The following is a 27,262-nucleotide window of genomic DNA, read 5'->3' as shown; positions in this document are numbered from 1 at the left end:
TAAAGGTTTATTGGCTCTAATTTATTAGCTCAAATAGTTTTTGGGGGGATTCTTTAGAGGTTTTTCATATACAGCCATATTATCTATAAATACAGACAGTTTCGCTTCTTCCTTTTCCTATTTGGCTGCCTTTTATTTCTTTTTTGTTTGTCTTTGTTTTTGCCAGATTCTTCTGGCTGGAATTTGTGGTACACTGTTGAATGGATGTGGTAAGAACAAGCGTCCTTGTCTTGTTACTGCCCTTACTGGGAAAGCTTCTAGTCGTTTACTGTTTAACTGAGATGTTAAACAGTGATGGTGTTAGCAGTGAGTTTTTACTAGATGTCCTTTATCAGACTAAAGAGGTTCCCTTTTATTCTTAGTTTATTGAATTTTGTATCATGAAAGAGTGTTGTAGTTTGTCAAAATGCTTTTTCTACTCTGTCGAAGTAACTGTGCGTTCTGTCTGTTAATATGGTGTGTTGCACTGATGTTCAACTACCCTGGTGTTTTTAGGGTGAATCCCACGTGGTCATGATATCTAATCCTTTTTCTATGTTGTTGGGTTTAGCTTGCCGGTGTTTTCTCGAGTTTTGCATTTATATTCATAAGGGACATTGCTCTATTGTTTTCTCAAGATGTTCGTTTGGTTTTAGTGTCTGGCTAATACTGGCCTTATGGACTGAGTTAGGAAAGTCATTTTGAATGACTATTTTATAGTCATTCTTCAAATTTATCCCAAATGTATCCTCAAATTCTCATAACAAAATGAGTTTGTAGGTTGGAGGCCGGGTTGCCCCCTAGACTATGGGGAGGGCTGTGCAGACGGGCCCTGAGGACAGGACTGACGGGGGTGACTGTCCGGTCTTCGCTTGGCTGCTTGTGATCAGGGTTCTTGGCCGCTCTCCTGACTGGTTCTCAGTGTTAGAACTCCTCCAGGAGGCTACAGCTGCTCTCTCCTCTCCTTTCTGCCTACAGTAGACGTTGTCCAATCAGACCTGGCTCAGGAGGTGGGCACCCCCGCACCCTACTCTAGATGCAGCTGGCAGTATTCGAATGGCTGCTGTGCAGCTCTGGGTCAGTTACTAGACTACAGAGAGGCCTCTTGCTTTGACAGCTTTAACCACGTACCCTCAGACCAGAATGGGTACCCATTATGATGCCAGGACGCCACTCTCCGTGGGTGTAAGAGTCCGTGTGACTGTGTGAGTGCCCTCAGGCTGGTCTCCTTGGATTTCATGGGATCATAAAGCTGTGGGGCTGAAGGAGGGCTGGGAAGCGTTTACCACACCCAGCGTTCACAGATGAGAGGCCACACAACGTGCTTGAGTGCATTAAAGCCAAGTTGACAAGGTCGCCTGCTGCTGAGCCCCATCGTTCTCGTGAGCAGGACATTATTTTCAGTCCTACTGGGCAGCTCTTTATATTTTTTTTGTGATGATCAGTGTCCAAGATGAGCTGTCAGGTGCTTAAGAAGTGAAGACGTTCCTCAAGATTTCACTGTGCGTGGCTTCCAATACAGGTTCAATATCCCTAATCCAAAAATCCAGATTCCAGAATGCTCCAGAATCTGAACGTTTTTGAGCACCAACATGAGGCTCAAAAAAAAAAAAAAAAAAAAAAAAAAAAAAGCTCATGGTGCAGTTCAAATTTCGGATTTTCCAATCAGGGCGGCTGAATCTGTAAATCCAGTACAGTATCCCGAAATCCAAATATTTCTAGTCCCAGGCATTTCAGATAAGGGTTACTCAACCTGATTTAAGTATAACAGAATTGTTCATTTTTATTATTGGGTGGTCAAGGCCAGAAAGGGGTTGATTTCACTTCTGGGAGTCAGGGTGGAAGGAAGCAGTAAATTTAGCGAACTTCTGAGAAGTACCAACTTTTCTTTTCTTCCAGTATATTCTTCTTTTTGGGTGATTTTTTTTTTTAATGGAAAATGGACCATGAGGTGGCCTGTGGTGGTTATTGCAAAGAAAAATGCATTGTCCCTTTAACTTCCTCTTTTTCTCTCTAATTGCAGGACATTTTGGCGCAAGTGCTACAGATTTTATTGAAGTCGAAGTTACTGGTAGGTTTGTGCACTTTTTATCTTACGCTAGAAGAAAGACTTTTCTTGAGATTATATAGTAACAGTTGTTTTCTTACAGGTCTTGGAAGATGAAAATGCAAATGTTGATGAAGTGGAATTGAAGCCAGATACCTTAATAAAATTATATCTTGGTTATAAAAAGTAAGAAAAATCTAATAAATAGATGGCCCTAGACCATAGACATGTCCCCCGGGAGCCCTAGCGCAGATCTCAGTATTGTTACGAACCGAGGGAGACCGAGGACTCGGTATGAAGCGACAGGCACTAGGCTGGGAGTGTGAGGTAGGCCTTCGATTCATTCAGCAAGCCTGATGTTTCTCCAACTCTGAGCTACTGGGTTTTTTTTTTTATTTATTTGGCAAATAAGTCTCCTTAAATGGCTCATCAGGGAAGTTTGGACCTTTATGTCCTAGTGGCTTGATTTTATTTCACTTGACAAAATTTGGGAGAGCAGATTAAGGACCTGGATTTTCTGTAATGCGGATGCCCCTGTTAGTGGCCAAGTAGGAAACTACGCTGTGATCGGACTCTACCCAGTGCTGGGCAGAGGGGTTTTCACATAGAGCTCACAGAAATCAACACTCCCCTCTGTCTGGGGAAGCAGGGCACTTCTTAAAGGTTGACAAACAGAAAGCAGTCTTCATTGCCTACCTTTTAACATAATAGTGATCGGTTTCCTCAATTTTCTTGATAGTAAGAAATTAAGGGTTAACATCAATGTGCCAATGAAAACCGAACAGAAGCAGGAACAAGAAACCACACACAAAAATATCGAGGAAGACCGCAAACTACTGATTCAGGTGACTTCCTGTATGCCTGTGCCAGGTGTGCGGTCCCTCACGCGGGGATGGCTCGCAAGGACGGGCCGTGGGGGAGTGGGGGGTGACTCAGGAGTGATTGCCAGTTGAATGGCTCTGTGATGGCAGAAGATGGCAAGGCCGAGAGCCAGGGCCTTGTTATCTGAATTAGTCCTTTATGTCACCAGGCAAAACACGGCAGTCCTCTTGCTCTACATGTTGGAAAGCAAACATTGTGGCAGGCCCAACTGAAATGAGGGGAAGGAGAGTTCTTCAGTGGGGAGGATGGGCAGCTTCCGCGGCCTTGAAGACTTAATTTTGTCTCCTTTTTTTTAATGCTTTATGGTTGAGTTAAATTATTGAGGTAACATTGCTCAAAAGACCAAAACGTTGTAATGTTTGCCACGTGAGAGTTGAAACATAGGCAAGTAGAATTGGTTCCCTCTCCCATCTCACCTGCAGGACGCTTGTTGCCTGTTAGGAAATGGTGATCCTGTGCGCAGCATTGCGGCCTCTGTGCGGCTTGCCCTCAACTATCAATACTAAGTTGTTACAGCTCTAAATGCACCTCTTTTTCCTTATCTGGTTGCATAGGCGGCCATCGTGAGAATCATGAAGATGAGGAAGGTTCTGAAACACCAGCAGTTACTTGGCGAGGTCCTCACTCAGCTCTCCTCCAGGTTCAAACCTCGGGTCCCTGTGATCAAGGTACAGGACTTACATAGCAGTCACATTCCTTGCTTAATTTAGAAGATAAAAGATGTAGCAAAAAGTGGATTGATTGCTGTAGCATGAAGAAGAAGGGAGCTGGCTTCTTTGTATGTAGTAGATTTCTATAAAAGAAAGTCAGCTTCAGTGTCACGCTGTTGAAACCCACATACAAAGAAGTGCGCAGATGATGAAGTGGCAGCTTGATGACTTTCACAGTCAATACACTGTGTAACCGGCACCCAGGTAAGAATTAAAACATGACCAGCACCCCGGAAGCCCACCCATCCCAGCTCATACCTGTGGTGCCATAGAAAATCACTGTCATGTCTTCTGACACCATAAAGCAGTTTTGCCTGCTTATGCATGATACATAGACAGATTCTAGAGCACACACTCCCGTGCCTGGTAAGAGTTTTCTCAGCAGTATCTTTGGGAGATTCATTGCATTGCGGTATCGAGAAGCACTGGATCGTTTTTGTTACTCTTGTGGGTGTGCTGTTACGGGAACACACCTTCCTTTATGTAGCCTACTGTTCATTGACATTTTGCTTATTTCTGATTGGGTTTCTTTAAAATGTAACTAAGCAGGACTTTCCTTTTCCGAAACCACTTGGGTAAGGCACAGCCAGTGGGGAGCCTCAGGGGTGGCATTGACAGGTGACTCCCCCAACAGGCAGGAGGCCCAGTGTCCCTCCTGGGTTACATTTGGCACAGGTGCCAGTTTGTTCATGGCTGTTGAGGGAGTTCTCCACGGTCCCCTGTTGCCTGTTCATGGCCTCTTCTTGTGAGACTGAGTCCTGCCTCAGAGGCAAGCAGACTTTGGTGGTAGAAAGGGAGACTGGCCCATGGGGCTCCCAAAGCACTCCAGTTCCTAGGGCGGGTGCAGGAGGGACTTGGAGTCCCCCTCAGCAAGTGTCAAGGAAATGGAAATTAAAGGAACTCCATGCACAACGACTTAGCTGCCCAGGAAGTGAAACTATGCTAAGAGATCTGGGGCGGGGGTGGGGGGGCACTGCTCCCCACTGAGCTCCGAATGGGGGAGATGTGTGGTGGGGGCAGCCTCTCTCTGTTCTGATGATAATTTGTGTTTTTCTTCTCTTTCACTACCTCTTCCTTTTTAAAAATAACACCCAGAAATGCATTGACATTCTAATTGAGAAAGAATATTTGGAGCGAGTTGATGGGGAAAAGGACACCTACAGTTACTTGGCTTAACCCTTCTGGAAGGGTCTGACTGTGTGACCCGCGGCAAATAGTTCACGTTGGAAAGAATGAAAACAGCTCAAGTTCATAGCAGCCAGCCTGCCACCATTGGACCTCCCTTTTTACAACTGAGACCAAGACTCCCATCAGCTGGTCTCGGATTTACATCGGAACTGCTCAGGATTGATACATTTCAAGTCTGTAAATACGGACACCAACGCCATTTACCCTAATTTAAGAACAGCGGGGACTGACCCTCCATGCCGAGGGCTGCATGCTACCGCATCTGCGTCAATACATGGGCTACCCGATTCACAGCTGTCGCCTTGGCAGCACTTGTCACGTTGGCAGCACTTTGAGAGCAAGTGTGAATGGACCCACATGTAATCTGCTATGAAAACCATTTGTATAGTGTGTTTCATTTTTTAATGTGTGAAAATAAAGAAAATTAAAGGATTTCTGTACAAGTCGCATTTGGTTTTGTTTTAAGTTTTACTAATTTCTATATGTAAATAAAAGATATAATGATTGTGCAAATTTATATTCCTAGTGTCTTCCTGTAGTTGAAAAGGGCTGTATTCTTTGGATTGAAAATTTTTTAAGATCTTAAAATTTTAAGCCCTGGTGTAATCCTTTAAAAAAAAAATCTTGCTTATTTTTGTGACTTCTGTGGTGACTTGAATGCACTGTGTCACTGTATTCAGTGAGAGTCGCTGACCACACATTGGTTCACTTTGACACTTGTAAGGACTAAATGAGTTACCCTGACAGCCTATGTGTGAAATAGTATCCTCCTTTTTGCAGGTGGGGAAACTGAGGCCAGATGAGGGAAGATGCGTCTAGTGAGTAGAGGAGGTAGGACGGAAGGTGAGTGGCCAGGCTCCATGGTCCCTGGTCGCCACCAGCCTCTCCTGCCGGAGCTTGGGTCCACGTGGAGAGCACAGGCACAGGACACGGCAGAGCCTGCTCGTCCACGCTTCTGTTCCACTCATGGGCTCAGGACACGGCAGAGCCTGCTCATCCACGCTTCTGTTCCGGTCGTGGGCTCGGGACACGGCAGAGCCTGCTCGTCCACGCTTCTGTTCCGGTCATGGGCTCAGGACACGGCAGAGCCTGCTCGTCCACGCTTCTGTTCCGGTCGTGGGCTCCGGACGCGGCAGAACCTGCTCGTCCACGCTTCTGTTCTGGTTGCAGCAGGTGGTTATGAGTAGCTGACAGATCAAAACATGGCTTTGACTGGTGAAGCTCCCTGGACTCACCCTTGTGCCAGCACTACGTCAGGGAGCCAAGGTTCTCTTGCTTTTCAGGCACATGCTGGCAAATTGGACCGTGTTCTTGGCTGTTAGAAGAGTTATTCCGTTTTGGGAGGCCAAGGCAGGCAGATCACCTGAGGTCGGAAGTTCGAGACCAGCCTGACCAACATGGAGAAACCCCCTCTCTACTAAAAATACAAAAATTAGCCGGGCATGGTGGTGTGTGCCTGTAATCCCAGCTACTCGGGAGGCTGAGGCAGGAGAATGGTGTGAACCCAGGAGGCGGAGGTGGTGGTGAGCTAGGATCGTGCCACTGCACTCCAGCCTGGGCAACAAGAGCGAAACTCTGTCTCAAAGAAAAAGGAGTTACTCCTCCCTGAGAATGGAATGTTTGCCCCAGTGTGTCCCCAGGAGAGGAGGTCCTGGGCCATGGGGATGCACACCCTACCCCTCCTCCCGGCACGGATGTAACCACATCCTGGGAGCAGTCCTACATGTCGCCTGCCTGCGCCTCAGTGTAGCTTCTTCCTTCTGTCTCATTTGCCTGGTCAGTCACTTCCCAGCCGGGTCGGGGATGCTGCTTTGCTCCCAGTAGCTTTGTTTTCCTCATAGAAGCTTCAGGTACCTCACAGGTTTTGTAAGTGATAAATCTCGAACATCCTTAGTATACCATACCTGTGCCCGAGTGCAAGTTAGCCAGGTGGGGGGAAGGCATAGCTAACTAAGTACAAGTTCCTCGGGTTTCTCAGGACAGTCAGACACCTGACGGGTTAGTTAAAAAAGTTACCTAGGGGCTGGGCACGGTGGCTTATGCCTGTAATCCCAGCAATTTGGGAGGCTGAGGTGGGTGGATCACAATGTCAGGAGTTCAGGACCAGCCTGGCCAACATGGTGAAACCCCGTCTCTACTAAAAATACAAACAATTACCCGGGCGTGGTGGCGGGCGCCTGTAATCCCGGCTACTCGGGAGGCTGAAGCAGGAGAATCGCTTGAATCCGGGAGGTGGAGGTTGCAGTGAGCTGAGATCGCACCACTGCACTCCACCCTTGGGCGACAGGGCGAGACTCTGTCTCAAAACAATATATATGTATTACGGAGGGCCAGGCACAAGGTAGCTCATGGCTGTAAGCCCAGCACTTGGAGAGAGCTCAGCCCTGTGCAACATAGGGAGCCTCCATCTCTACAAAAATTAACCAGGCTTGGTGGCGCACATTTGTGGTCTCAACCACTCAGGAGGCTGAGGCAGGAGGATCGCTTGAGCCCAGGAGGCTGAGACTACAGAGAGCCAAGACCACTGCACTCCAGCCTGGAAAACAAAGCAACCCTGTCACAAAAAAGTCACACAGGTTAAAGAGTAAAATGGTAATCAACTGAGCAATTAATGGTTTCCACGCTTTTTTTTTTTTTTTAGCATATCCCCTTTTTCAAACAATCTAGTGAAGAGTCCCAGTATAGAAGCCAGGCAGGAAGCAGCTGGTGTTCCGAACTCCACCCCTCCCTCCACGGGACAGCCCGGAAACTGCCACCGTTGCGTGCACTGGGAGTGAAGCTCACCTCTTTCTTTTCCTCAAACCAGTCCATTGTTCTGCCTGTGAGAAAAGCGTGCTGCAAAGGAACACCACAGACCTGCCTTAAGAGCTGTGTATTTCAGTCCTGTGAATGATAGGAAATACTGTCATGAGTTTGCTGGTCTCTTCAGTCCCTCCGGGATCAAGCAGGCACTTGGGTAAGTACCTTGGTCCCGTGGAAACTCCTCACAGTAAGTGAAGGTGAGCTGAGAGAGGGGCGAGTCGGGAGTTCACCCCACACCTTCAGATTCCCGGCCTTTACCTGCTCCCCTTCACACTGGCTAAGTGTACCGTGTTGACTGGTGTGAAAGAAAGGCAATTCAAGATCCTGTGTTTAGGTCCAAATGTCCCTTATGTGTAGGTTGACTCCTTTTTTCTTGGTAAGACATGGAAAGGGAGACATTCTCTGAGGAAGTTCTTTTTCAGGACAACTTAGTAAGTCGCTTAGAAGTAGAGAGTCCCAGGCTTCTGGAAACCCCCTGGTGTTCAGTCCCTACATGTGGGCAGCATGGTTAGAACCCAGGAGGAAGGTCACATTCCTCCCAGTTCTCAAGCCCTCTTCTCGGACAAAATACTTGTGTGTGCACAATTGGCTTTTTGTTACTAACTGTAATTGTGAAAATTGTGGCCAGGCACATTGGCTCACGCCTGTAATCCCAGCACTTTGGGAGGCCGGGCAGGCGGATCACTTGAGGTCAGGAGTTCGAGACCAGCCTGGTCAACGTGGTGAAACCCCGTCTCTACTACAAATACAAAAATTAGCCAGTTGTGGTAGTGCACGCTTGTAGTCCCAGCCACTTGGGAGGCTGAGGCAGGGGGATCGCTTGAACCTCAGAGGCAGAGGTTGCAGTGAGCTGAGATCCAGCCACTCCAGCCTGGTGACAGAGCAAGACTCCGTCTCAAAAAAAGAAACATTGTTTACCACCAAGCGCAGTATCACTGAACTAATCTAGCCCCAGAGTGCTCACATTGTCACTCTTACCCTTTTTTGAAGTATAGGGGAGCCTCTCTAGACCAAAAACCCGGGGCTGTTATTTGCTGCCAAATCCTAGTGGGGGTCTCCACAGCGTGGCTGTTACCCACTGAGACCAAGGCTGATTATCTTGGAATCATGGCCAAAGAGGTTGGAAACAATATCACAGCAACAAAGGTTTAATCTACTGACAACTCACTCATTTTATAAGATCAATGTTTTACCCCCTGGGTTGTAGAAACATTCATTGTGGTTTAATCAGAGCTGGGCTGTGTACTAAGACCAGATGCACAGGCTAAGTATGTACTGCTGCAGCCTGAGGAAACAAGGGAGGACCTTGATCTCAGCGCCTGCCTGGAAGGGTAAGTCTCCTGGTTAGGCTCTGTTAAGCATGGGGTATAGACTCAGACTACTGGCCAGGCATGCCACAAGTCAGGAATCTGAAGATTGGCCCCAGCTAGTGGGTAAGAAACAGTGATTACAGGACCAACAGGTGCTGTAATGTAGTGTTATCTTTACTGACAGCATTTTAAGATGCTGCTCCTTGATGAATGTTGGTACCTAATTTTCCTTTGACATTTAGAATTGCCACCCCAGCTGGAAAACACGCTCGCTGGCCTTCAGCTATTCGAATTGAATCCCCCTTCTAATGAAGACACTTCTTGTTTGTAGGAATCAGTCACTTGGCTGCCCAGGTTCATTTCTTATACCCTCATCGCTCATCTGTCCAGTTCATGACCCTGTCCAGGGCCCAGCCCCAACAATGCCCTTGCCGCAACAGGTGAGTGTGGACCACTTCTAATACCAGGTATCCATGTGTAGCCCTCACTGGAATTGTTTATATCAAGGGACTGAGCAGATAGGCAATTATTTCAACTAGTTCCATTAAGAATTATTTAACAGAGTATGGTTTTCAAAATGTTTACATTTGGATCCAGTCTTGAGCTATCTACAAGCTTAAATGTATGGGTTTACATTTGATTTGACTTTGGTAGAGTTGAACACCTTGGGCAGAACTGGAAGTGAAGACCTGGCATGGAGACAGTGAAGACTGGAGATGGGATGAACCAGACAATAATGAAAACCTAGCACAGCTTCTAGGTGCCTCTAACCCACAGAAGTTAGTCTGCGGGTGAGGTGCTGCCTATTGTATATGTCAAGACGTAAAATAGATCAGCACTGTATTAAGTAGCTGATGAGCTTAAAAAAAAAGGGGGGGGGGGGGAAGCCACACTGGGCGGAGCAGCTCACACCTGTAATCTCAGCACTTTGGGAGGCCGAGGTAGGTGGATCACTAGGGGGAGTTCAAGACCAGCCTGGCCAACATGGCGAAACCCCACCTCTACTAAAAACACAAAAATTAAACGTGGCCTGTGCCTACAACCCCAGGTATTTGGGAGGCTGAGGCAGGAGAATCGCTTGAACCTGGGAGGCAGAGGTTGCAGTGACCCAAGATTGCACCACTATACTCCAGGCTGAGTAGTAATAGAGCAAAATACCCTGCCTTAAAAAAAAAAAAAAATCACAAAAAAACTCAATGTTTTAAGACAGTTAACGAATTTGTGTTGGGCTGTATGCAACCGGCCGTCCACAGGCCAGACAGGCTTAATAGGTTATATCAAATGGGTTATTACGTCAAGCATTTCTGTTCAGAAATCTGTGTTCATGGAGTCACTGAAGAGGCATTTACAGAAGCGCATTTCAAGTCATGGTACAAAAAGCTTGCTGTGCATTGAGAATACATCAGACAGGGCTCAAAAACTGCTGCTTTTCCATCATGCCCCTTTGTCTTTCCTATGCATTTGGGGCTCTGGTACATTGAGCTCACTGGAGGGCTCGAGGATCCATTTCCCAACTGTTCCTCTGAGGATGGGTTGAGGCCTGTGGCTGGAATGAGCCATGTCAACAGGTACTTTTGGGCCCAAGTAATCTTTGGGGTCTCGTGAACAGGTATACATGCAATGACGAGCAATGGGCTCCATTCGCCTGTGCCTAAGCAGGGCCATTGAGCCATCTAGAGAATGACCTAACCCAAATAATGAAGTAACTGCCTCAGGAACCTGCTGATGCCAAGAGTGGAACATGAGGGCATCGTGGGCAACAAGCTCTTAAGTGGATGGTACCATTTTCTGGGTGAGAGTGGAGATAGTTATTTAGACGTAAAATAGATCAGCACTGTCATTAACAAACCATGGGACAAGGCTGAGGGAGGGTCTCCTCAATCCCAAATCAAGTGGCAAATTAACTTTAGGACTCAAGTTGCTGCGCCTGTGCACTGATGTGACGGAGACCTGATCTCGCAAATGTTGTGGAACTGGAAAGCAAGATGAGTCGATTTAATTAGGTTTCACATTAATACTATCACATTGTAAATAAAATCTAACTGTAGGAAAGGCAACTGCCAAGTAACTGAGTGTGGTCTGGTTTGCAGCGGTTGTGAGGGTTCCCATGATGCCACTGGTGAATGTACTGGGGGAGGATGCAGAGAAATTCCCTCCAATTCTGAGACCAACCACATCGTAAGGCATGCAAGGCACATGCTGTTTCCTTGACGCTTAAGAATTTGTGATTTTTACCTCTTCTTTGAGAAGATATAAAACTAGTTTGGTTATACCTGTCAGTAGGTAGATAAGGAATCCCAATTTACATTGTATTTCTAAAGAACTCTATCTAGACTAACGGCGTTTAGAACTAGGTGAGGTCTTAAAAATAACCTAAGTCTACTCTGTCAGTCTATATATGGGGAACTGACTTGGAGGTTAAATCACTTTCTCCAGTTTGCACAGCTGACTGGAACGTACCCATCCACCCTGGTCTTGTCTATAAAAGCAAGCCCTTTACTGGGTCAGCCCTCAGGATGCACAGCAGTTCTTCATATCTGAACGTCTTCCACATATTAACAGGAAGTATTAGTTAAAATCAAGATTCATACAAAGACAACTAAAAAACCCAAGGAGGTAAATTTAAAAGTTTTTTGTTGGGCAGTACTAAAAGCGGTTATTGACATGTTATGAGAGATGACTCAACAAGGACAAGTTCAAGTATTCTTTATTCAAAGTTGAAAAATGTACCATACTGCATTATTGCAAAAATTCACTGGTACAAAACACTTTGCAGCTGGTGAGAAGGCAATAAAAAGTTGATTTTTAAACTCATTACTATAAATTATTCTTACAGTACTTTGCAAATTCAGAATTTCAAACTGCATTTTCTTTTTCTAAATTGCCCACAGTACTCGAGGTTCCTGAAGCTAAGGCAGCTGTTTCAGAGAGGAGGGGGAGGAGGTAGCAGATGTCAAGGGATTTCCATTTCTCTTTCGATGCCGACATACTTCAGGGCATCAGCCTGGCTGTATCTGAAACAACAGGAAGAAGCAGATGTCCGCTGGATGACCACCCATCCAACATGTGCTGAGACTTAACACAACAAAGCCTGCTGAAGACAGTGGGTGCATTAAAATGTCTTTAAAGAGAAGAAAAAACCATCCAATTATACAGCTGCCTGCATAAGGGCACATTCACAGAAGGCAATGCATAGGTCTGCATTGCTGGCCATCTAATTGAGACGCTGCCAAGTTCTGAACTGAACGAACCTGTCTACAAGCATTCCCAGAGCTTGCCCAGCCTCCCCTATGCCTCTGAAGCAAGTGGCCCCAGGAAAGCTGGTCCACATCATGATGTTTAGGCCCGACGGTGGAAAGGCAAAATAGAACCATGGTCTGGAAAAACGATGACCATAGCAAAGAGGGCCAAAGGGCAGCCTGCCAGTTGCTCCCCTAGGTGAAGAAAGAACTGGAGTGCAGTAGACACCCAGAAATAGTGGGTGGGACCACCAGGCCATCCCAAGGAAACTGGATGGCTTTGCCTCCAACCCCAGCTCCACCCCACACTCTTCATTCAGAGCCGGCCTGGAAAGAAGGCAGCGGCCCTTGGTAAAGTAGGCCTTTCACTCAGACCCTGTCTGCCTCACTGAGAGCTCTCGGCTATGCAACTGCCATTAAAGGCCAGCCTGAATATGCAAGAACTCAGTACTCAAAGACAGCTTCTGGACGGGATGTACATGGGACCACAGGAGTTCATTAACTAGACAGTCATCTGACTGCACCTAAATCTGTATTCAATGGGTGACTTAAATGTATCCCACAGAGCTTGACTGTGTCAACTGGCAGCCTAATGCCTAACCACACAGATACCATCGGTGGCCCACATGTCCCAGGCATCCCCACAGAGTGACCAGATAGTGATTTGCCAACAGCACCTTTTAAAATGGTAATGATACGTGTAATAAGTATTATAGCAAACAATAAATTAAGTAGATCTAATCAGTAAAGATATACATAGTATATTGTCAAGTAAAACCATGTTGCAGAAAAATCTATAGGACAGTGTGATCACACTTATCTGGAAAAACGCTCCACAGGCAAGCATGCGGCATGATATGAGAAGGTCTAGGACTCACCCAGCTGTCAACAGCAGGGTGAGAAACGGGGCTTTCTGCATGGATTTTATTCTATTTTTAAAATAAGCATGACTTGTATAATAAATAAATGGATCATGAATACATAACAGGAAAGTGTAACCTAATTCCCCACTAATGCTCAAGGCAAAGTGACCCGTCAAAAGTACTCACCCCCACCCCTCAGCACATCTAGCAAAGAACTAAAAAAAATCCTTCGTCCAGCGTTCACAATCCAGTAGAAAAAGCCCTTAGAGATCATGCTAGAAATGTACTTTACCAACCTGTAATCAAAAAACAGCTCTTCACCAGTCTGGATAGCTCTCTTGGCAAAAATACCTATCCTGTGATCGCCGTTAACCATCATAACTGGAAAGAGACACACTGGTGTCAGTGAGCATGAAGACAGGCCATGGGAGGTTAACTGACTTGTTCACATAACAAACAACTATCCCAGAAGGATTCAAGTCCATCATCACAGGATTAAAAAGGGAGTTCCAATTCTGACGTCAAAGATACCTACCTTTTGCATAGCAGTTTGGATTTACCGAATGATTTGCAAAACGAATTTTGTTACCCTTGCGGGTTGCATCCACCACAAAATCTAAAAAGAAGAAAATAAGCCCAGTGAATAATTTCAGTTATAAGTAAATCAAGTTATTATGATTCTGTAAATGCAACCGGTTATAGTTCTTCAGGGTTTGCCTGCAAAAGCAAATAAATCATTCAGGCAACTTCATTCAGTAAGAAAAAAATGACATTTGGAAGAATACACTATTGTTCCAGGTTAAAATTAATCACCTATAATTCAAGATGGTTATCTGACACAAAAGCTATTAATTATCAACTATAAACATACATTACTAAGCAAAATAAAAAAAATTAAAAAGAATCTGACAAATTCTTCTGAACATCAAGAATAGGCATTTTCACATTTAAAATTAGTTTTTTTTATAATGTCTATAAAGCGTTCCTAGAAAAAATCTATTCTACTCGTTCCAACTAAGAGTTTCTCTGAGTATCTTACATGTTAAGCCAACCTCCATTTTCACATAATCCCACCAGAAATATCCCTACAGACTTACATTCCACCCCAGAACATCAGCTATGAAAGCAGCTAGCTGCCTTTCCTCCCAGTCCTTTGAGAATATCCAGGGGAGTCTGGAAGATGCTTTCAAATGCAGTGCTCCTCCCCTCCTTCCCAGCTCAGAGGCACCGACTGGAGGAGGTGTGCTGAGCTGCCTGAACACAAGAGGTGAGGCATCAAGAGCACAACGTCCCCGTCACAGCCAGACACTGGTACAGCGCCACTCACAGATGGCCAGGGCTTCAGAGAGGCGGTTTCCTGCACACCTAGTCCATCTGCTCCCTGAGGAATTCCTTGCTCCAGTTCCTTTCAAGCAAGCAGCCCCCCATGCCTCTAAGGAGATCCTCCTTCCGGTCACCTCACTGACCTCTACCCTCGTTTCTGAACACTTGGCAGGCAGAAGGCTGCCACATGCAACTCAGAGGAACTCACTGCCTCCCAGCTCAGACACGTACCATTGTTCAAGTTGAACAGAAAGCTGCACATGTATTTATCATATACTTTCCCTCTTCTGTCAGCTTCATCTTGAGAAATAATCTAAAAAGAAAGACACAAGAGAAAATTCTTTTGGATAAAGGTGATCAAGTCTGACAGAACATGCAAAAGCACACACAGTGAATACTGGACCTTCGGAAGAAAACAAAAAGGGTCACTACAGCCAAGTTCTCTTTCCCATTCAGTCTGCACACTGATAAATCTAAGAATAACTGTAGATTAAGGACCCTAACTCAGAAATATTTCCACATCCTGAAGTAATTATCCTTGGAGAAAGTGAGGAACCAAAGTCTTTTCGCTGAGCTTAAAAAAAAAAACAAAAACACAAACACAGAAGCTGGCCGCAGTGGCTCACGCCTGTAATCCCAGCACTTTGGGAGGCTGAGGCAGGCAGATCACCTGAGGTCGGCAGTTCAGGACCAGCCTAACCAACATGGAGAAACTCTATCTCTACTAAAAACACAAAATTAGCTGAGCGTGGTGGCGCATGCCTATAATCCCAGCTACTCGGGAGGCTGAGGCAGGAGAATCGCTTGAACCTGGGAGGCGGAGGTTGCAGGGAGCCAAGATCGCACCATTGCACTCCATCCTGGGCAACAAGAGCGAAACTCCATCTCAAAAAACAACAACAAAAAAATATTTGGGTGTGTTGGTTCCAAATTGAAGCTAGCCCTATGATTTTTCGGTAACTCAACAATTTAAAAGGTGAGTAACTAATGACACTGTTGTTTCTACATCCTTATCAACTAGGTTGTGGATTAAGCTGGACACTCTATGGTAAAGCTCTTGTTCTCCCTGTTGTCCATAGATAAGAAAAGTTAAATGTGGCTAGAACCAAGCAATCCTGTTTTGTTTTGTTTTCCTCTGAGACAGGGTCTCACTTTGTTGCCCAGGCTGGAGTGCAGTGGCACAAATATGGCTCACTGCAGCCTCAACCTCCCAGGCTCAAGTGATCTTCCTCTCTCAGCTCCCAAGTAGCTGGGACTACAGGTATGCACCACCATGCCCGGCTAATTTTTGCATTTTTTTGTAGCAATGGGGTCTCGCCATGTTGCCCATGCTGGTCTCCCAACTCCTGAGCTCAAGCAATCCACGTGCCTCAGCCTCCCAATGTGCTGGGATTGCAGGAGTCAGCCACCGCGCCCAGCACAATCCAGTTACTAAGCATGCAAATCCACAAACATGCAGAAGTCCAGGCTTAAAAGGCAGTTTATGGCAATTCATTCCCAATCAAACCCACAGACATACCTAATAAAATCAATCTAAAATAAAGAAAAGTTAGTATATACAATGCCACCTGAATATAGGTAATCAGTCCCTTACCTCTCCACAGTATTCTGAGATGAATTCATTTTTCTGCACAGGATCTTTGATAAAAATCCCCCAGCCTGCCACATCAGATGGTGCCAGCAATAGATGCTAGAGAATAAAACACAATCACAATCAAAAAAGGAGGGTGAAGATGGACTGGGGACAAATTAGACTACAGAATGAAAACAAAAGCTATCACTGTAAATCCTCAGACCTGTTCTAAGGCAGTAATGGAGCACACAGCTTCAGTCAATGTGAAAGCTGCTGAGAATGGCTATGAACATTATGTTTTTCTTATACAGCACATAAGAATCTCTGTCTTACAGAAAACACTTTGGTGGTGTTGGTCCTCTGCAATGACCATCATTCAGCAAGGTGCTCTAGGCCTGCTGCACTTTTGGCTTCCCTGTTTCTTCAGCTCTTGATTTCCTCGAGTAATTTACTTTCAACCTGAATTTAAGGACACCACCAAATCACTCTTCTTCTCCATACCTTTCCCTCTACTTCCCCCAAGTGATTTCTATTAACAGTTATTCCATTTTCAGCCTCAGGACACCCCTGATTCTTCACTGGTGCTGGTTCCCTCTGAAGCTCATGGCAACTTGGCTTTGGATTTGTTCTTCCACCCCACCTCCTCAGGATAACACAAGAAACTATCGGGAGGGATTACCATGATCTTGTCAGTCCAGTAGTCTATTTTCAGCAGAAATGCCGGATGATCATTGCTGTAAATTATGTATTTAGGGATGTGTTCCCAAACATATGCCAATTTTTCATCATGGCTCATTATTATGCTTTCATCCAAAATTTTCTTGTGACCTTTATAAAGGCTTCCCTGATCACCTAAGCTTCCAATCTATTCCTATTCTGGACCATCTTACCACTCACCTGTCAGGTGAACTTCCCAAATATCCTTCTGATCAGAAATTAAACAGCTAACTACTGCTGTGCAAATGAAACCCAACTGGTAAAAAGTATCTACATAGTTTAACATTTTTCAGAGTTAAAAAATGTCTTACAAAGACATGTCAGTATGAATAGAATTACCCACTTTCTGAACAAAGTCAGGAAGGAGTACAATGGTAAGCTGTTTGGGGGAGAAATTGAGATTTTTAGGTCTGAGCGGGTATGCCATCGGAAATTGAACCAGCGTCACTGTGATCCAGTGACCTAAATGGACATATAACTGCCTAGAGTAAAATGATCTAAATGTCTAATAGAAAAGAAAAAACTCACAGCTAAAAACAAAAAACCCACCACCCTGCACAGCTCTCTGCCATAAACACAGACTTTGGTTCAAAGACATAAGGAAACAAAACCAAGAAAACTTCAGTGTTTTTTGCCTGGAGCACAATTTCTGGTAGAAGGGGACTTGCTGGTAAGAAGTGTGATCTCAATTATAAATAAATGGTCCAACAACAAAGATATGTCTACTCTACACCACACACACACACACACACAGCATAAGGGCAGGTAATGGGAGCCTGGAGGATTTTATCTCCTCCTTTACAAGTCTTGTGACTTTGGGTTTCCTTACCCGTAAAATGGGGTTAACACTTATTCCTCACTCATAGGGTTAGGAGGATCAATGAACAAATCCACTAAAGCACTTAGAACAGTGCCTATTTTTACATGCTTAATAAATGTCAGCTATTATTATAAAAAGAACTGAAGAAAGACCTTATCTGCCTTTATAAAAAAAAAAAAAATGATACCAAATTCCCCAAACACATGCTGCTGGAGTTTCTTTCGCTCAGTCATTACTTCCTGGCTCAGAGAGTTAAACCACCTGCATACAATTCCCCACACTAAAAATACAGAATTCCTAGCTGGATTTTTTTCAAGGTTTTTGTTTGTTTCTTTGTTTTTTGAGACAGAGTTTTGCTCTGTCACCCAGGCTGGAGTGCAGTGGCTTGATCTCTGTTCACTGCAAGCTCCGCCTCCTGGGTTCACGCCATTCTCCTGCCTCAGCCTCCCGAGTAGCTAGGACTACAGGCGCCTGCCACTACGCCCAGCTAATTTTTTTGTATTTTTAGTAGAAACAGGGTTTCACCGTGTTAGCCAGGATGGTCTCAATCTCCTGACCTCGTGATCAGCCCACCTCGGCCTTCCAAAGTGCTGGGATTACAGGCATGAGTCACTGCGCCCGGCCTCAAGGTTATTAAACAAACAGGAAGTAAGTCTATAAAAACCTGCCATGGGAAATTTCATCTTTTACTCTACATAATAAGAAATCTATACTCTTTGATGAGAATGAGTCTATATTTTGATAGAAATCACCATTTATTTGCATTAAGGATACTAGATACACTACTAGTTTTATTAACTAAAAGAGAAATTCAAATAATCTATTAAACAGCTAGAAAAAATACATCTTATTCCAAATCTGATACCATGAATGGCTACTTCTCAGAATTTGCTGGTTTCTCCTATTATCAGAGTACGGTGCTCTATAGAAAACTGAAGAGACTGCCCAAGGGTGCACTACCCAGCAAAAATTATCAACACTTTCTCATCAGTTGCACCTTTCAAGATCACTTTTACTTCTTGCCCCAGCTAAATCATCTAAGACAATCCTGACATTTGCATCACTAAATAGCTAACTACTAACAATCTTCCAGAAACGACTGTTACTCACCTTTTTGGAGCCCCGCTGAATACTGCAGTTCTTGCAGGACACATTTTTACTGTCCCAATGGTCAGCGGCTCCACAAGTAAGACAGAGGTCAGGGTCACACTCTCGGACGGCCAGGTAGCATGGGCACTGCTTGGTGTTGCACTGTGCTTTGCAGCGGCATCCCGGAAAGCGGTTTTGACCTTCAGAGAGAGGTTTGGAGGTTCTTCACTCATAACCACCATCACCATCATCACCATATGCAAAAACTTGCAGAAAGATACGTGGCAAGGGGTGTACTGAGCATCTGACTGACTCTCAACCCTCACAACCACCTTATTGCCCTACTGTATAGACAAGGAAATGGAAGTATTAACAGCGAAGTTAAAGCTGTTTGTACTGAAAAAGACCACTGAGTTGTTTTTCCATTTTTCATTTGTTAAACAGTGTATATATTTAAAGTAAGTGTGAATAAAGTAAGTGTGAAGAAACAATATCCATGGTCCTTGACCATTCTCATAGCCCCTAGTTCTAAACACTCCCTTAGTACTCAAGCTTCATGTGCAGTCTCATTAAACAATTATAAAAATCCACTATGTTTATGCTACATTCCTTTATTCTGAAGACTAAAACCCTCCTAACTGACAATTTCTGGTGTCCAAAAATTATCTGGGTAGCTCCTTCTAGATTCCTCTTACAATCTGTGCCGACTTTAATACAACTTAATTTAAATGATCAAAGAAGAAAAAAATAAAATTCAGGTTCCTTTAATACAACTTTGCCTGCCTCACACACATAAGACACACAACACCCAGGCGACTGACCAGCCAGTGGCACAGGGCCAGGTATGGGGCTCAATAAATACTTGTCAAATCCATGAGTTTCGTCAAGTAAACAAGGGAGTGCTCCTGTGTTCTTATTTTTGATTTTTTAAATTGCTAACCAAAGGCCTATTTAGTTCTCATGCAATTGCATCAAAGCAACAAATACTTACACTCTGAACTACATTGACAAAACTTTTCACAAAAATTTTGTGCTATCACACAAGGGCACGAACTGTCACAAGGCTGCCGTGGATGATCACAGGGTTGATAGTTGTAAACATGGTTAGAGGAGCCGTCTGAGTAAAGATAACATCATGCAGGCCAATGAATCCAGGGAGATGGAAACGATCATACACAATTAACACGAGTACATTCTTCCCTACTACCTGTGGAGTGGAGCTGGCCTGCCTTTACTGAATGCATAACGTTACACATATTCCGGTTTCCAAAACGATGGCAAAAATACTCTCCCACCCCCAGGTACTTGTGAGTTCCATCTAGATACAGTGTGGCTACATCAAAGTCCCATCCCAAAGCACTTCTCCTTCAACTAACTCGGACTCATACCTTCCAGTCAGCCTCCACTTTACAGAAGAGAATTGACTGGGGATTCATCAATAGACATTCTCCATTCGAATTGGTTTAATGTAGAGAAGGCAATTACATTAGAATAACCCGAGCTCTAATCCAGTTACTATTCTAAAACAAATGAAAACAAAGCAGACATTGTTAAGCTAATAATGAGGGGAATGGAAAGATGCTAACCCTTTTTCAGCTGTATCTTTCTGCAGTGTGCAGCCCACAACCTGCAAAAACACAAAGAAAATGAAACCAAACTTCTGCGGGACGCTACAAATCCAACAGAGAGCTGCTTAACTAGAACTATCCGTGCCATGAATACAGCAGTGCGTTAAAGCCAAGAGTCATGCCCTGCCCAGTGTATATCTGCCATCAGTTTGAAGCAACTCAAACAGCTTGATGGCTCAGGCTGCCCCAGGTGTGGCAAGACGTCATTTCCTGTGTTCATCCATGACTCCTGGTCAGAACTCCTGAGCTCCCAATGCTGCACAAAGCAGCTGGTGTGTCTGCCTGTTGATTTATTCTGATGTGGATGACACTGATCACTTCCTCTAATTTCAGGCATCACAAACCAATCAAGTGAACTACATGGTCAGAAATAATTGAACCAAAATTTCAGAAGCATCTCCTAAAGCCTAAATTCCTATGAAAAAAAAAAAAACTTGATTTTTAAAAAATTCTAAATTGGGTTGGCCCTACACTTATTTTTGTTAAAGTAACAAAATGTTAAAGTAACAAAATGTTTAACATGAGCCTGTACACAATTTTTGAAGCATAATCTAACTGCACCCTTACGTTTCTCATTTTTAAACATGTGAGGTGGAAGTATGGGGAGATTAGGGCAGATAGTCCATTCATAAATTTTTCTGGCTCCACATTTACAAATCAAATCAACCTGAAAACATTTGCTAAGGTGACAGTAACATTCACAACAGGCTTATATTATAGTAGGCTACCCATTAGGAGTATCAGAATGCAATACCACACAACTTAGAAATTCAAGCTCCTGGAATAAAACTGGGCCAGAGCTCACATCAGAAACACAGAACACTTCATGATGTTAAAGTAATTGTTTATATAGCCTTTACTGCAAAAGTTACTAAATATGTTTTTCTTAACCCAAATTCCGTCTGGTAACTATAATTTTTATGACTCTTAACATACCAAATATACTGAAGGCTGCTGTATTCTTATAGAAAAATACTAGCAATTCCCAGTGAAAATAAGATTCCATAGTTCTGTTTTTGATGGCATTTAAGATTTTTTTTAAATAGACTAAGTAGAAACCAACAACGGCCCTTAGGAAGGGCCTTGCCTGCAGTGTCTATCTGTGTTGACTTCTCTAAGCAGCTTCATGGCAGACTCACCGGTGTTTCCTCTTCTTTTTCCTTGGAGGAGTGTCCACATCCTCAGCGGGAGCTGGAGCTATGATGCTAGATTCTTTGACTCTAAACTCATACACCTGACAAGAGGCACAGTCACAGAGCCATGAGGACAGTCTTATTTAGGCAAACCATTCTTACACTCATGCATACCAGAAAAATGTCTGTCTCTTCTGTGACACTGCTAGATGCTGGGGATATAACAGACATCGCTGTCCCTACCCTCACACTGGGGATAGCTATAATTATATTCTGGTCAAGAACTGTGATGCTAAATTTAAATTCTTACTAGCTTTTAAAATCTACTGCTATCTAACCTTAAAAGTCTACAGTGGGGAAATTCTGTAACATACCTGGAGAATAATTTTCATTCAATTCCCTCTTGGGAAGAAAAAAAATTATTTTTAGGAGATGAATAGGAGCTTAGTAAGAACCAAGAATTTTCTTTGTTTGGACAATGAGTACATTTTTATCTCTATATTTGAAGCTCTTTTAACAACACTTTTTTCGGATATCTTACCTGTCTACATGTTTTGGTCCCAATTAACCTAGCAATGGCACAGAAATTGTCATAGTAAGTGCCAATGAGGACTCTAAACATTGAGGCTTCAGCACCACTCCACTCCACATTCTCAGGAGGTTCAATATTTGGCTTCATCTTTATTGGTGTTTGACACCGAGAATTTGCTTCTACAAAACCAAATGTAAGCACTGGTCAAGAAATGATTGGAAATAATATTAAGAAGTAAAATTCAGGGTGTGCTTAAGAAAAAAGCAAAAAGATAAGGATAACTAAAATCCAATCGGTAAAATACTAACTCGGCAGTTCACATTTTCTAACAAAACTATTCATAAAACATCAAGAATATTAAACCAAATGATCCAAATTTCATCATTCCCTATCTGAGAAAGATCGAAAAAAGAAAATGACACAAAGAATGAGAATAAACTGCATCATCAACTTTCAAACAAACAAGTAGGGCAAACACCACAAGCCAGGGTAAGGGTGGAGGCAGGAAACACAAGCAACACAGCTACACATTCTTGAGATAATGCTGGTCTTAAGACTCTAGTCTTTATACTGAAACTAACCAACTAAGAAAATTATTCAATGCATTATACATCCTTAATCCTCACAATATGAACTTTCACAGAAGAGTAAATCCCAGTTATTAGACATGTCTTACCAGAGGAGCTCGAAGTTTCGTCTTTCTTCTCTTCTTCTTCTTTATCATTGTTCTCTCCCCCCGTTTCAGTCCCTGCTTCCCTATCACTGTCTGTATCCTTTGATTCCAGCACATTAATGGTGGGGGTGCTGGGCCTGCTACTGTTATTGGGAAGCCGTCCTCTTCTGCGGCCTCCTGGGCGTTTTGGTGGGGTCTTTATCCGCTCAGCAGTGAGAGCAGCGGCGAACTCCTTTGCTCCCTCCTACGAAATGAAAAATGTCAACATGAGGGCAAAGTTCTAAAACTCATTTTGATGGAAGAGAAAAAAAATACTATATAAGCCAGGTTAGTCAAAAAATTTATCACATTATCCATTTATCACAAATAATCATTTGCATGTCTAATATACTTGTTTTTGATATGCTTTTGATAGTCTGAAAATTTCAGAAAGAGAAATATGGGTTCTATATATTCCTAGAATGGTACAAAAATCAGGCAAGACAGTTCTATATTGTGAATTTGTAAAATATATTAACTGGTTATAATTAAGTTAAAATATAAGAAGATAAAGTATGAAATATACTTCATGTAATAAAGGTAATTATCTCTATGGACATAGTCTATTTAAAAGTGAATCTTTACAAAAGAATCATATACCTAATGTGCACGGAGTCAGACTACCTACGCAGAGTTTAAGGTAATGCATACCTCTTTGTGTTAATACTTAAAGTATACAAGAACACAAACACAAACATGCTTGACTTTGTCACTTCCTGTCTTACTATTAAAACATCCAACATTTTTTTTTCCTGTGAAGGATACACAGCCACAGGAAGACATGAAAGGAACTTCAGAATAAGACTCTGAGGGTTACATCTTGCATTATGAAGTACAATAATCCAGTCTCAAAGTATAAAACAATGGTAAAAGCATGGTTTAGAGAGACCACAGAAACATTTTAGATGAGCCAAACAAAATTCTGCCTTGTAAAGAATATTATAAAACAAGTGCTCAAGAATTCCATTTTTTTTTAGTGGAAATAGAAGGGAGAAGTTTGATAGCAGCCAACAGTTTTATACTTCATTCTACAAAAACCAAATTGCTTAAAAATAGGATACCTTCTGCAGGTGCCATTCAATGAATCTTCTGTCCAAAATCCAACAGGCAATATATACCCATTTAGTTCCTAGGTAGGAGTGGCTTGGTTCAAAGAGGGGAAATGGTAAAAATAAGAGAGTACCCGTAAAAAACAACTTTTCTACCTCATATTTTCCTAACCCCTTACCTTTTCTCCATCATTTAAAAAAAAAAAAATTCTGCGGAACCTATCAGATAGCTGAAATGACAGTGCATCTAAAACTCAAGCAGAGGGATATGGCTATGAGAGGGGCTTAGGATCTACTACTGCGTATGGTTACTGCATGCCTGCTTTCTAAGTGGACTATCTGTGCCTCACAACTCTCATAGACTTTGTGGAAGGCATAGGAGTCCTTGATCCTAAAGGCCTTGAAATGTTGCTGAAGAGATAACACAGATTTTAAAAAGAATAATACCACATTAATGAAAGACTAAAATGTGCAGTACATGAGCTATGGAAGAAACAGCACGGGTAAGAAAGCTCTGTCTATCATATGGCCCATAACAGCACGGGTGCAGACAACATTAACGCTGACTTGATCACCTCCACCAAAGTGCAAAATGAAGTCCTCTCCAGTACCCTCTGCAATAATAAGGCACTGCGTCTTACCAAATGCTGGTAACACTGTGGTCCACAAGGCTTGTTGTCTAGAGCTGCTTCTGTGTTCTTCCGCTTGTAAGTGTTGGGTGTCGCATGAAAAGCTGCAAAATAAATGAAACAAAGAATCTAATATAACTTTAAATACTTTTTCACTTTTCCAGTTCCACTGGAAAAGTCAATTAATGGATTATAATCTTGCTAATATGTGGTTTACATTACTTTATATAACTTTCCTTCAAGCTCTTACTGAACGATCGCAATGTCTTCTCCATTCCTCCTCCTCAAACCATTAAGCAGGAAGGAAAAACAGTAAATTCTGGAATGATTCATAATTTCTCATTTTTCTCCTTGCAAGTAACTCTGATGCACATAACTATGGTTATAAACATTTACTTAAATTGAATCTTACTATCTCTGTTTAAGCAGCTGATATTCCCGCTACAATTAAATCAGATTTCCTATTTTTAATTCTGACATACAGTTTCTTGATTTCTAAAGAAAGGTCAGCAATCAGCTTGTCACCAGTTGTAAAAACTCGTTTTTAATGATAAAGAGGACAACCCCAGATTACTAACGTTCAATTCCTGTGAATCATACCCAATCCAAGAACCTGGTGAGAGCTTACAGTGTCTTGCTACAGAAAATTATGATGTCAAAAAAACAGATTTTAGATACACCGTTTGAAACCTAAAATTCCAAAATAACGTAAGAGAAAGATTCAAATGCGGATACACTGCTACATGAAAACAGTGTGAACACTGACAGCAGTGCAAACTTCAGAGAATTTCTTGCAAAAACTTGCTTCCTCATATACAAAAGGGAAATGCTGGAAATGGACTATTCAAAATTACACAAAATGAAAATTAATCTGGAGAAAAACAAGTGACATTCTCACAAAACAAATCATCTTTTATATATCTGTAAAAAGCCATAAAGACTGATGAGAAAAGGAAGGGGGAAAAAAGGGGCAAAGTTGTGTTTTTAAAGAAGAAAAATTCGCCGGGCGCGGTGGCTCAAGCCTGTAATCCCAGCACTTTGGGAGGCCAAGACGGGCGGATCACGAGGTCAGGAGATCGAGACCATCCTGGCTAACACGGTGAAACCCCGTCTCTATGAAAAAATACGGGAAAAAAAACCTAGTCGGGTGAGGTGGCGGGCGCCTGTAGATCCAGCTACTTGGGAGCCTGAGGCAGGAGAATGGCGTAAACCCAGGAGGCGGAGCTTGCAGTGAGCTGAGATCCGGCCACTGCGCTCCAGCGGGGGCAGCGAGACTCCGTCTCAAAAAAAAAAAAAAAAGAAGAAGAAGAAAAATTCAAGGCTTAGATTCTGTTGCAGTGTGTGAGCAATTAGGCTCCAGAAAGCCTAACACCCAATACTAATCTGGTGCTGGATTACGTTCGCTTAGGCACCCTAATACAACTATTTTTCTCTTTATGAGTTAATCTAACATTGTAGCTTGTTCTCTGAAGAAAAAAAATACATAATTTAAAATATGTAAACCACTTTTTTAAAAAACGTGACAATGAAATACATAGAAAACAAGAATATTAACAAAAATAAAACCACCATTAGAGAACACATAAACTTTATTCAACCTGGATGTAAAGAATAATTTTCTAAAACTCATCCAGAAGACACAGAACATTTATCTCTATCTACCAGCACTACTAATTTTTAAACTGTACTGAAAATACAAGCTGAAGTAGGTAGAAAAGACAGTTACAGCTCTTTTACAATTTGTCTTGCAGGCTTTCCGGTTTTTTTTTTTTTTTTTTTTATCAGAAAGCCTCCCTGCTCCCCGCCCCACCAAAAAATAAATAAATAAAGTATGTAGAAAAGAGAAAGAAGCTTCGGTTATAAAGACTGGAAAGAAGGCAAAACCATTAATAACTACAGACAGTGTAATTACACAGCTGGAAAACTCCTAAGAATGTACTGAGAAACTGATAAACACGAAGACAATGCAGTAAGGTAGCAGGGTACAAAACAGAAGACAAAATGTGGAAAAAGCCCAACAGCAATAAGTTTAATACCTAGAAATAATCGACAAAAAATGTACAAGAGTTATATAAAGAAAACTTGGGAGGTAATTAAAGGACACAAAAAGAGAGGTGATGGTATGGTTAGTGAGACTTAACCCTTATATTTTAAAAAGAAGTTAGGTAATTTATAAATTTAATGGGATTCCAATAAACATACCACTAATTTTTTAAAAAGGAACTAGACAGATTTTGAAATATATACAGGCTGGGTACAGTGGCTCACGCCTGTAATCCCAGCACTCTGGGAGCCCAAGGTAGGAGGATTACTTGAGGATTACCAGCCTGGGCAACACAGTGAGACCCTATCTCTAAAAAAGAAAAGGAAAAAAAAAAGGAAACTAGCCAGCAATGGTGGTGCATGCTTGCAGTCCCAGCTACGCAGGAGGCTGAGATGGGAGAATAGCTTGAGCTCAGGAAGTCAAGGCTGCAGTGAGCCATGATTGTGCCATTGCACCACTCCAGCCTGGGTGACAGAGCAAGACCCTGTCTATAAATAAATAAATAAATTTATATAGAAAAACAAGAATTGCCAAGAGATGTCTGAATACCGCCTCATGAATAGACTAAAGGAACACAATGTTGAGGAACCCAAATACATATGGCAACAGGCAATGAAGGAAATATTTCAAGGTAGTGAAAGATGAACTTTTCAGTAAATGAAACAACTAGGCAACTTTGGAAGTGAGAAGGAGGATCAGATTTATAATCTATATTATATTAAATTCCAAATGGATCAAAGATTTATATGTTTAAAAAAAATGAAGCCTAAAACATACTAGAAAATGTGAAAAACCCTTTATAATCTTGGAATGGGAAAGCTAACTGATAAATTCAACTACTTTTTAAAAAATATTTAAACTGACCAGGCTCAGTGGCTCACACCTGTAATCTCAGCACTTTTAGAGGCTGAGGCGGGCAGATCACTTGAGGTCAGGAGTTCGAGACCAGCCTGGCCAACATGGCAAAACCGCATCTCTACTAAAAATTCAAAA

The 27,262-nt window shown here is 42.8% G+C and overlaps 2 protein-coding genes and 1 pseudogene across 11 annotated transcripts in view; 2 read left to right on the top strand and 1 right to left on the bottom strand.

The window, feature by feature from the left end:
* The window catches only part of CUL1 (cullin 1), a 103,287-nt gene extending 97,968 nt beyond the window's left edge, over nt 1-5,319 (top strand). For both annotated transcript variants that reach the window (XM_030932304.1, XM_030932303.1), the window contains exons 18-22: nt 2,003-2,050; nt 2,130-2,212; nt 2,766-2,871; nt 3,463-3,576; nt 4,714-5,319. In XM_030932304.1, coding sequence (XP_030788164.1) covers nt 2,003-2,050; nt 2,130-2,212; nt 2,766-2,871; nt 3,463-3,576; nt 4,714-4,794 — 432 coding nt within the window. In that variant the 3' untranslated portion in view covers nt 4,795-5,319. The remainder of the gene's footprint in view (nt 1-2,002; nt 2,051-2,129; nt 2,213-2,765; nt 2,872-3,462; nt 3,577-4,713) is intronic.
* A 6,288-nt stretch (nt 5,320-11,607) lies between these two features.
* Nucleotides 11,608-27,262, bottom strand: part of EZH2 (enhancer of zeste 2 polycomb repressive complex 2 subunit) — a 73,984-nt gene continuing 58,329 nt past the window's right edge. For 6 of the 9 annotated variants that reach the window (XM_030932933.1, XM_030932938.1, XM_030932934.1 and 3 more), the window contains 12 exons: nt 24,238-24,329; nt 22,512-22,752; nt 21,845-22,014; nt 21,310-21,404; nt 20,129-20,169; nt 19,534-19,659; nt 18,564-18,742; nt 15,938-16,033; nt 14,575-14,656; nt 13,556-13,636; nt 13,317-13,401; nt 11,608-11,932 (listed from right to left, as the gene is read on the bottom strand). In XM_030932933.1, coding sequence (XP_030788793.1) covers nt 11,872-11,932; nt 13,317-13,401; nt 13,556-13,636; nt 14,575-14,656; nt 15,938-16,033; nt 18,564-18,742; nt 19,534-19,659; nt 20,129-20,169; nt 21,310-21,404; nt 21,845-22,014; nt 22,512-22,752; nt 24,238-24,329 — 1,349 coding nt within the window. In that variant the 3' untranslated portion in view covers nt 11,608-11,871. The remainder of the gene's footprint in view (nt 11,933-13,316; nt 13,402-13,555; nt 13,637-14,574; nt 14,657-15,937; nt 16,034-18,563; nt 18,743-19,533; nt 19,660-20,128; nt 20,170-21,309; nt 21,405-21,844; nt 22,015-22,511; nt 22,753-24,237; nt 24,330-27,262) is intronic. The other 3 variants (XM_030932939.1, XM_030932941.1, XM_030932940.1) reach the window with 1 other exon arrangement.
* LOC115898457 lies at nt 25,943-26,019 on the top strand (annotated as a pseudogene).

The sequence above is a fragment of the Rhinopithecus roxellana genome, chromosome 6 (assembly GCF_007565055.1).
Source record: "Rhinopithecus roxellana isolate Shanxi Qingling chromosome 6, ASM756505v1, whole genome shotgun sequence".
Lineage (NCBI taxonomy): Eukaryota > Metazoa > Chordata > Mammalia > Primates > Cercopithecidae > Rhinopithecus > Rhinopithecus roxellana.
Note: the sequence above shows the minus strand (reverse complement) of the source record. Positions and strands in the feature narration are given on the sequence as shown.